At 39.9% G+C, this 10,899-nt stretch overlaps 1 protein-coding gene across 2 annotated transcripts in view; it reads right to left on the bottom strand.

The window, feature by feature from the left end:
* Window positions 1-2,415: 2,415 nt before the first annotated feature.
* The window catches only part of MRAP2 (melanocortin 2 receptor accessory protein 2), a 50,274-nt gene continuing 41,790 nt past the window's right edge, over window positions 2,416-10,899 (bottom strand). The window contains exons 1-2 of one of the 2 annotated variants that reach the window (XM_033234509.1): window positions 7,460-7,512; window positions 2,416-4,220 (exon numbers count right to left, since the gene is read on the bottom strand). In XM_033234509.1, coding sequence (XP_033090400.1) covers window positions 3,830-4,189 — 360 coding nt within the window. In that variant the 5' untranslated portion in view covers window positions 4,190-4,220; window positions 7,460-7,512 and the 3' untranslated portion in view covers window positions 2,416-3,829. Of the gene's footprint in view, window positions 4,221-7,459; window positions 7,513-10,899 lie in introns of those variants that run through there. The other variant, XM_033234508.1, reaches the window with a different exon arrangement.

The raw sequence follows: 10,899 nt of genomic DNA, 5'->3' as shown, positions 1-10,899 counted from the left end.
TAAATCACACGGGGGGCTCCCTTTGAAAAAATTAGGAGTGTGACTCATGGATCATGTTATCCATTTAAGTACAAGCTAGGAATAGAGATAGGGTTATTCAGGAGTGATCCACACAAGAACCTCTTGCCTAATGTAGTAAGTTTCTGTGATATATCCAGGAGACACCCTAGTTCTTGAAAATGTTATACCAGCAGAAACACTGCCAACTTTCAGACAGGCAGGCTGGTTGGTTTCCTGTTTTGGAGTGGTTTAGAGTAAAAGAACAAAAGCTCCTTACTCAAGTTGTAGCTTACCTAACTTCCAGCCAATCAGCAATAAAAGATCCAAAAAGCTGTTAACCACAAGTTCCTGCTTTAGGGGATTAGGGGCTTCCCTGAGGCTCCATATGCATACTTAGATTTAAACTTCAACTCATAGTTACCTTTCCTCTGGACTGATGATTCATTTTTCCTTCCATTCTCTCCTTTTACAGGGTTGAACTGCACGTGTCCACTTGTATGCAGATGTTTTTCACCAAATGGGGATTGAAAATCCAGTATTCTTGGGATGTAAAACCCACATATATGGAGGGCTAACTTTTCATATACACAGGTTCTGCAGGACCTACTGCGGGACTTAAGTATGCTAGGATTTTGGTGTACACAGGGGGCCTGGAACCAGTCCCTTGCATATACTGAAAGACAACTATATTTGTAACTAGTATCTTACGTTGGTCACATCATTGTATTTTGGGAGAAAATAACTTATTTTCTAGTTTTATAGGTCCACAGATGGAGAATCTTTCCCCAGGATGAATCATACCCAGGATGTCACTAACACCGAACTCAGATGGTTAAGATAAGATTTGGGACTTTTAAGCTGCTAAGATTTAGGTAATATATCTGACTTTGAATTGATTCTATAGTGAATTGAGACTGTGGAGTATATTGGGATAGGGTGTATGTATTGTGCATGTAGAATGGACATAATAAACCTTTGGGGCCAAAGGGAAGACTAGTAGGCTAATGGCTCCCGAAACATGTCCACATCCTAATCCCTGAAACCTGTCAATATGTTGCCTTATGTGGCAAAAGGGACTTTACAGATGTGATTAAGTGAAGGATCTCAAGATGAGAATGTATCTTAGGTAACCCAGTGTCATCACAAAGGTCCTTATAAGAGAGAAGCAGGATGGTTAAAGACAGAGATGTAAAGTGGAAGAAGAGGAGCCAGAGAGTGGGAGCAACCCCGGAAAACCGAAAAGGCAAGAAAACTAATTAATCCTGAGAGCCTCCAGATGGAATGCTGTTGTGCTGACAACTTGATTTTAGCCCACTGAAACTGATTTTAGACTTCTCTACTCTACAACTGTAAGAGAATAAATTTGTGTTGCTCTAAGTCACTAAATTTGTGGTAATTCGTTACAACAGCAATAGGAAACAAACTCAGGAACCAACATGAGTATGAAGCATATGTGGTCTGCTGTGCTGTAATGAAGTTTTTGTCTCTGACCTAAGACTCTTGTGTCTTCTGGCAGCATCCATGAGACTATGGCAAGCTAACTTGCAGGAGGGGCAAAATCTTAGACTATTCACAGTTCTTAATATTTTGTTCATAAAAATGATAATATAGTCATGGGTATTTGTCTAACTTTTAAATATCTTTCAATCTTCTGATCAATAAATCTACTTCTAAATAAGATACCACTAAGTAGCTGTGAACTTTAATAATAGCCCATGATTTATATCTCATTAAATAAATTACGAATATTCATACTCATATTAGAAGTTAAACTCTGGCCAGGCGTGGTGGCTCACACCTGTAATCCCAGCACTTTGGGAGGCAAGGCAGGTAGACCACTTGAGGTCAGGAGTTCGAGACCAGCCTGGCCAACATATAGTGAAACCTCGTCTTTACTAAAAAATACAAAAATTAGCTAGGTGTGGTGGCACGTGCCTGTAGTCCCAGCTACTTGGGAAGCTGAGGCAGGAGAATCACTTGAACCCAGGAGGTGGAGGTTGCAGTGAGCCATCCAGCCTGAGTGACAGAGCAAGACTCCATCTCTCAAAAAAACAAAAAGTTAACAAACTCAGCATTCTTTAATACTCTTGCTCTCTTGCATAAAAAATTTATGAAAAAGCATCTATTTGTAAAAATATGTTAGTCACTTTAATTACAAAAAAAAAATTCCATGCTTTGTTTTACTGTTTAGTGTTATAGTCTTAAAGAATGATATTTTCTTTAAAATACATCATAGAAAAAGGATTTGTTTTAGCGAAATAATCCCTAAATGAAATCTCATGCATGACTCAGATCACCAGAATCCCAGAGATTAAGGAAGAGTCAGCACTGCCTACTCCAAGAGACATTATAAACATGGTACAACTTTTTGGGAAATAAAAAATTGGATGTGTGAAAATAAAGAACCAGAGAAAATTTCTGTGCAGCCAAATGCATTTATTTTATAGCTTAAGCAAGACAGGTGGTGAACAAATTCATAATGAAAATGCCACCCAGAGATTAACAGCTTGCCATGCATGCAAACTGTGTGCAGAAAACCAAGCTGTTTTAACACCAGTCTGCAGCTTTGATTCCTCCATAAATTAACTCTGTGTTGCTCACAAGTTTACATAACTCAGGCCACCCTGATTATCTGCTAGTGGGGAATTTACAACCCACTGACCATCTCAACTCAAATACAGATGACTATCACCCACACATCTGCCAAGGTAATAGCATGGCAAATAGTATTTTTCTTGTTCTGTAGCCAATGGCACAGATACACCAACACAGAGATACCCAGAAGGCACCTCCCCTCACTCAGCTGACAACCTTCCTAACTTTTCTTGGGGACAAGAGTACCATGCATGACCTATGAATTGGTACTTATTCTGAGGCACGGGATGGCTGTCCCCAGGTTACAGCATGGGTGGTTGGAAGTTCTCAGAAGGGAGCTGTTTCAGCACAACCCACCAGAAACACTGGCCACCGTGACTGTGCAAGATGAGTCTCCTGACATTCTGGCAGACACTCAGACCCCCTGACTAAAGCTTGGTTCAATTAAGGGTTGAGTGGAAGGTACAGAGATTTGGGAGAGCCTACAAGAGGTATGAGGCAGTACCCTAGTTTATACTGTTTTGTGTATAGCTTAGCCTCATCTGAAGGCAAAGTCATAAATTCACAAAATATTAGAGGTGGGATGGATCACTTCAGACACGTCAACCTACAGTTAAAAATGGAGCAGTCCAGAGAGGTAAAGCAACTTGCTAAAGGTAGAGCATGGTAGTGGCAGGGCCAGATTAGAACGTGGTAGGCTAATCCTCACCCAAGAATGCTGACAATAAGTATTTGGCCAAATTTTTCAACAAGGAAGATGAGCTAGTGTAAATCAGAGGTGTCCAACCTTTTGGCTTCCCTGGGCCACATTGGAAGAAGAGTTGTCTTGGACCACACAGAAAATACACTAACGCTAACGATAGCTGATGAGCTTTAAAAAAATAGCAAAAAAAAAAAAAAAAAAAAATTTAATCTCATAGTGTTTTCAGAAAGTTTAAAATTTGTGTTGGGCCACATTCAAAGCTGCCCTGGGACACATGCCATGGGTTGGACAAGCTTGTTGTAAATACTTTAATACCGCCAAAGCTCCGAATGTATTAAAAAGCAAAAACAAAGCAAAACAAAAAACCACTCAGCTTAATCAGCTCAGCTCTCTTCTAAAGGGGTCTCTTCTCTGTCTCTATCTCTGTGTCTCTCTCTCCCCCAAACACACACAATTTTGGTGAGTGTAGATCTCTTGTCACATAAAGATAGAATCCACATCTTCAGGAAGACCCTTTACAGAGCATGTTTCTCAATCCAGGTCTTCATGTGAGGTCTGGGAAAGTGGCTTAGTTTCCAGAACAATAGGTGGTTCAGAAATCAGAAGATCATCCTCCCCAAAGGAGTTCTGGTCTGTGTTCACAAAGTTGGGGATGTCAAACTTCATGAGCCTGTTCAGCTCCTCCTCTGGCTGCCCACTGCTTCTGATGGCTTCCTGGAGTTGAACATCACTGTCAAGGGCTGTGGTCTGGTGACAAGTTTTGGCTCTGTCCAAGCGTTCCACCTCATTGATGTAGCAGTGAAAGAGAGACCTGGACTCCTCGTTGCCTTGGCGAGAAAATACCTTATCTGGCTCCAGAGGTCTTCCAAAGTCTGACACAAAACTGTTCATTCTGAATCTCTTCTCTGAGGACTCTGCATTGCTATTTTAAAAACAGAAAACAAAAGATTGCTTACACTCCAGCCCATTCACCTGCAGAATCATGGTTTTCTGCATGTAGGGCAGGCTAGCACATTTCCACTAAGCACCTATTGATTGTAAGCCCCTTGCATGGCATGCAGACAAACATGAGAAATAAGAGAAATCCCTTCTGAGCATGTACAAATAAACCCAAGGAAAAGGGTTCAAGATGAGGGCCCCCAGATCATCCTGAAAACAGACACCTTGCTGAGGAATTCCCCAATATTCTGCAGACACACTAGTATTTTTCAGTGGAATTCTTGGACCATTGGCATCACACTTACTTGAAGTGCTTTTTAAAATGCAGTTTCCTTGGTCACAGACCCTCAAAAACTGTGAATGTAGGTTCAGTAATATGCATTTTCACATATTCTCTAAGGATCATTACTCATACTAAAGTTTAGAACCACTGGCCTAAAAATAGTAATACTATCTCATAGGGGTACATTAAATATTTGTCAAAATGCTATAATATCACTTTTTCTCACTTGATTCTCTAAAGTAACCAAAACAGTCACTTAGGGCAAGAATTATGATATGCATTTTACAAACATATGAACTAAGGTAAGGAACAGTCAAATTGCCCACTTAGTCAAACAATCAGTTTGTGATATGAGTGGGAATAAATCCAAGATTCCTAATTCCTTGTTTCCTTTAATGTGGAACAAATAAGCAGTTCAAGGAGAATAAGTGAGTCAATGAGTGAATAAAACAACTCTCAGTTAGTCCCACAAGTGCATGAAAGAGCCCAGGTAAGCTGAGAACCTGATACTTCATCTACTTTCATCACCATCCTTTCCAGGCAATTCTTAAATAAGAATTGCCCGTGCACAGGTAGTGACTCCTTAAGGGCACAAATCATTACTGAATGTGCTTTCAAGTCCAGAACAGAACCTGACAAAAATCAGGCTCTGGAGTTTGTGCTCAACAGATGTGTAATCCTCTCAGTGTTTCAGTTCTTAAATCTCTTCCTTCCCATCCTATCACTCAGGGAAAAAGCACTTATGACCAAATTCTATAAGAATTTGGGCAGAGGAGGAAAAAAAACAAAACCACAAGTCTGGAAAACCTGACCATATATCACTAAACTCCAAATTATCAAAATCACCTGGATTTCAGAGGTCAGCAACCCTAGAAAGTTTGTAATCCAGCTAGCTGAAGGAATTTTAATATCAGATCTATCTCCTAGCATGGTTACCTGGGTGACATCAGGCAAGAAATCCTCTCAGAAACCTGCATTTTTCCTTTTAGTAATAAGCCTGGTTAACAATTTTCATTGCCCACTACACAAACATGCTGTGAAGGTCAAGGGTTTATGCAAGAATCCAATATTCTACTATGTCAGGTATTCAGAATTCAGAGAAAATCATTTTAGGGAGACTGAAGATTTATGCTTTAGTACAAATGTACATGGTCTTCTTTGTCTTTCTGTAAATGAGTTTCCCTCAATTGTCATTTCACTCAGGTTTAAAAGATATTTGAGAAAAGGGATGAGTGTGCCAGCAACCTGTAACCTGATAAACTAAAATGTCACCTAGGAAAAAGAGTGGCTTAAAGCTGTGAAAGGAAAGTATCTTAGACCCCCTGAAATCACTAAGCTAAAGAGAAAAGGCAAGCTGGGAGCTGCTTAGGGAAAACCTGCCTCCTATTCTATTCAGTCACCCCTCTGCTCACTGAGATAAATGAATATCTGACTGCCTCCTTTGGAGAGGCCAATGAGAAGCTCAAAAGAATGCAACCATTTGTCTCTTATCTCTACTTATGACCTGGAAGCCCCCTCCCTGCTTCAAGTTGTCCCGCCTTTCCAGACTGAACCTGTTGCAGGAAGTCAGGGACCCCAAATGGAGGGACCAGCTGAAGCCATGGCAGAAGAACATAAATTGTGAAGATTTCATGGACATTTATTAGTTCCCCAAATTAATACTTTTATACTTTTATAATTTCTTACACCTGTCTTTACTGTAATCTCTGAACATAAATTGTGAAGATTTCATGGACATTTATCACTGCCCCAATCAATACTCTTATAATTTCCTGTGCCAGTCTTTAATCTTGTTATGTTACATTAATCCTGTCATCTTCATAAGCTGAGGATGTATGTCGTCTCAGGACCCTGTGATGATTGCATTATCTGCACAAATTGTCTGTAAAGCATGTGTGTTTGAACAACATGAAATCTGGCCACCCTGAAAAAGAACAGGATAACAGCGATGTTCAGGGAACAAGGGAGATAACCATAAGGTCTGACTGCCTGAGGGACTGGGCAGAATAGAGTCATATTTCTCTTCTTGCAGAGAGCGAATAGGAGAAATATCGCTGAATTCTTTTCTCAGCAAGGAATAGCCCTGGGAAAAGGATGCATTCCCTGGGGGGGTCTCTAAAATGGCCACTCTGGGAGTGTCTGTCTTATGCGGTTGAAGATAAGGGATGAAATACACCCTAGTCTCCTGCAGAGCTCTCAGGCTTGCTAGGATTAGGAAATTCCAGCCTAGCAAATTCTAGTCAGACTGGTTTTTTGCTGTTGAACCCTGTTTCCTGTTAAGATACTTATCAATGACAGTGTGTGCCCAGTGGGATGGAACCTCATCAGTAATTCTAATTTCACCCTGGCCTTGTGATCTTGCTCTGTCATTTGCCTTGTGATATTTTATTGCTCCTTGAAGCTTGTGATCTTCGTGATTTACTCCCTGTTTGTATCTCCCTCCCCTTTTGAAATCCCTAATAAAAATTTGCTGGTTCTAAGGTTCAGTGGGCATCACAGAACCTGCTGACATGTGATGACACTCCCGGAGGCCCAGCTGTAAAATTTCTCTCTTTTGTACTCTTTCTCTTTATTTCTCAGACTGGCCAACACTTAGGGAAAATAGAAAAGAACCTACGTTGAAATAGTGGGGGCTGGTTCCCCCGACATGAACCAATGTTCATCTTACATATGTTGATTGATGTCTCATGTCTCCCTAAAATGGATAAAACCAAACTGCTCTAACCAACTTGGGTGCATGTCTTCAGGACCTCCTGAGGCTGAGTCATGGGTGCGTGTCCTCAACCTTGGCAAAATAAACTTTCTAAATTAACTGAGACCTGTCTCAGATTTTGGGGGTTCACAAAGCATTTGGAGAAAGCATAATTAAGATTGCTGGGGCCCACACCATTCCTAAATTCCAAGGCTAAGAAGCTCTGAGAAATAGCTTTTCTGCCTACCTGTGGCACCAGCTGAGTGTGACAGCAGACCCAGAAGCCCAACTGTGTGTGGCTGCTCTTCCATAACACAGCTATGTTTCCTGGAATTAAAGTCCATTAATTACCTTTGTTGGAGAACTAAGGCACAAGAGACCAAGAGAATTTTGTCCCTCCCCAGGACAGTGCCAAGGTAGTGTACATTAAAGCCCCTCTGAGGTGCCTTTCCTGCCCCCTGAGGCTACCCTGTGCTCCCATGGCTACCCCCTCCCCTCTAGCTTCCTCCTGATGATCCCTTGGTATGGCAACAGTACAATGTGTCTGATTTTCCCTTCCTGAGAAGAGCAAAAAGTTCGTCTTTGTACTCTTTTTTTTTTTGAGACGGAGTCTTGCTCTGTCGCCGGGGCTGGAGTGCAGTGGCCGATCTCAGCTCACTGCAAGCTCCGCCTCCCGGGTTCACGCCATTCTCCTGCCTCAGCCTCCCGAGTAGCTGGGACTACAGACGCCCGCCACCTCGCCTGGCTAGTTTTTTGTATTTTTTAGTAGAGACGGGGTTTCACAGTGTTCGCCAGGATGGTCTCGATCTCCTGACCTCGTGATCCGCCCGTCTCGGCCTCCCAAAGTGCTGGGATTACAGGCGTCTTTGTACTCTTAGAGTCCAGTAAATATTAAACACTCAATACACTGGACTTTTATTTGTCTCTTCTTTCCTTGACTGATAAACAAAAGGACCTGTAAGTTGTGAAAATTGTCAGAATAAATCTGGAGTCACTTAATGTTATAAAAAAAAATCCTGATGAACAGAGCTGGGGAAGGCCATGAAGTAGGAATTCTCACTCACAAATGTCTGATAACAAAAACCATCACGAAAGACTGCAAAAACCATAACCTTGCACAAAAAAATACTATAAGGACATCTGCCCAGCAACTGCCTGTCCAATCTGGAACTGGCACCACCCGTATTGTTCCTTATAGCTAAGGATCACTCTCTCCAAACAACCATGTAATCCTCCTCGCTTTTCCTCTAAAAACCTTTGTCTTCTTTTACTTCCCAGAATATGCACATAGGTCATATGGCATGAGTATTCCCACTGCAATGACCCATTACCATGTAAACATCATTTTCTTTTAGAGAACCTCTCAGTGTTTGTTATTTAGATTGACATAAATGGTTTCCAGAAGTGGAACCTGAAGCAAGATCACTTTTGGAAGGAATCAGTGATTCTTGGAACCTGTGGGCTGTGCTCACCTTGAGCCCTTTGAGCTCTCTGCTTCCTGGCTCACCTGTTCCGCCCTGGCAAGTCTTCACTCAGGCTAAGCTCCTTCTTCCTGATAGAGGCTTTTTGACTTGATCTGAGATTTGGTTTGGTTATAAGCCTACCTTCAATGAAGAATGCTGCATCTCTCTTGGAACTATAAAATTCTTTTTTTGGCAAGCCTTTCCTGAGAAGCGTCCTTGTGGAGAGTACTCCAGTTTCTACAGAATTTACAATCTGTCTTGGAGGCATGTCTTTTCTGGTGAGTTCATTTTTGGTTCTTTCTGCATGCCTAGTTTAATATTTTGTTTGATCTGCATGCCTGGGTTAAAATTTCTGTGAACACTCTGATTTGGGTTTGGTTATGCATGTGTGTAAATGATTTGGCCCTTCCCCCTTGCTTGTTTCTGAAAATCTTCCAAGAGCAAAAATAAACATCCTAAATGGTAGATGCAGGATGGCTAATTAAAAAGCACTATGTCGGTTGCCACTGCATAAGACACCAGTCTAAACTCCTGACATTTTCCTGACAAGATTTAATGAATTTTCTTTGCACACCAGTACAAACTCCTGATGTTCCCCTGACATGATTTATGGGATCTTCTTTGCTTTTAAGAAATTAATAAGAAATGAAATGAAATTCTCAAACACCAAGGCATGCCAGGTCTTCTGGGACTCCAGCTGGCTACATGGCTTTTCCTGGTGCACACAAACTCAATGGGCATCATGGAGCTCATTCAAACTCCCCAAGCCTGTTTTTCTTAGAGCTGAAATAGAAACTGCAACTACAGAGTTAATACACAAAGGCTTTTAGGCTCTCTATCTCTCTATTTTTTTTTTCTGCCTATTTTGAATCTGCTGACTTTTCTGCTGGTGTTAAGACAAACTCACTGCTTATGGCATCCCAGTCAAAATGCAAAAAACTTAACAGCTTTAGAGATTACAACAGGTTCATGAAAACCAACAATTTAGACACCTTTGGAAATGTAAATCTAGGTTTGTCTGACTAAAACGTGCTTTGTGTAATGGAACACTTAATTAAAGGATTGGTATTCTAAAAGCAAATAACTACATAAATGTTTATAATAGTCTCTCAGATCAAACAAATCAAAATCTTGAGCTCAGAGGAATATTATATCTTTGTCTGGCATAAAAATTGCTTTATGTACTACGGAGGGAGTAGAAAAAGCCGGAAAAAAAAAAACCCCGTTAAAATGCTTCCTCACCCACATTGACTAGTAAAGCAAACCAGACTAGCAAACAAAAGATAGATTTGTTACTAAAAATTCAAGACCACTTGAAGATTTTATTTTTCTTATACAATTTAGCCAGTCCTGGCTAAAATATAAATATTAAAATTGTACCCTAAACTCATTTGAAACTGAAATAAAGGATAATAATAAAGGTTTATTATGATTATCAAACTGCTATGAAAATTTCCTTATCCAAAATTTTAGTTCACAGCCTTAATAAGATTATCTATTGGGGCAAATAAACATTAGCCATGTGAACAGGTCCCATTTTGTCAGAAATATAATTTGAGTTCAACTGTCCTTTTATAAACTGAGTTTGTATTACTATGTTACATTGTCTCATGACTAAAATATCCAAATGAAAGCTAGAGAATCTGTTTCTATGTATTTGTGTTGTCTGTATGTTTTAATGTTGTGTGTATATAATATTTTTCTACTAAAATATACTAAGAGATCTGATTAATAAATTTAAAAGGAACAAAAGCACTTAAATTGAGTACTGTAACAAAAATATAGTAACTAACCCAAGTGTTTTCAGTTCACATTACTTAAGTAAATTTTTGATAAATAAGTTGGTTTTAAGTTTGTTGATAAAATAAAAATAGAGAGGTCTTCAAAACTGTCAGCATACATTTTTGCCTGGGGTAACTGTTCATCAAGATTGTACTAGATATTTTAAGGTGATGAAATTACAAGCTCACTCTAAAAACAGAATAAATTTGTTTCTGAAACTCTTTGGTATGTAAGACTAATTTCATATTGTTGGCTTAATAAAAGCAGCTGTATCTTCTGAGTTATTGACAAAATACCCATATATTTAACTTTAAGGTTCTTACTTAGGTGAACACCTGATATTCACAGGCTATAAAAATGATTAACGGGAAATAATTTAAAATGATGACTAGCTTTGTCTAATATCTCAGTTTCTATGAGAATCCAGGTGTAACTGTTAAAA

Source organism: Trachypithecus francoisi, unplaced genomic scaffold (assembly GCF_009764315.1).
Source record: "Trachypithecus francoisi isolate TF-2019V2 unplaced genomic scaffold, Tfra_2.0 Lachesis_group15, whole genome shotgun sequence".
In the NCBI taxonomy this organism is placed as follows: Eukaryota; Metazoa; Chordata; class Mammalia; order Primates; family Cercopithecidae; genus Trachypithecus; species Trachypithecus francoisi.
The sequence above is the reverse complement of the archived record's forward strand: the minus strand, read 5'-3'. Positions and strand labels throughout refer to the sequence as shown.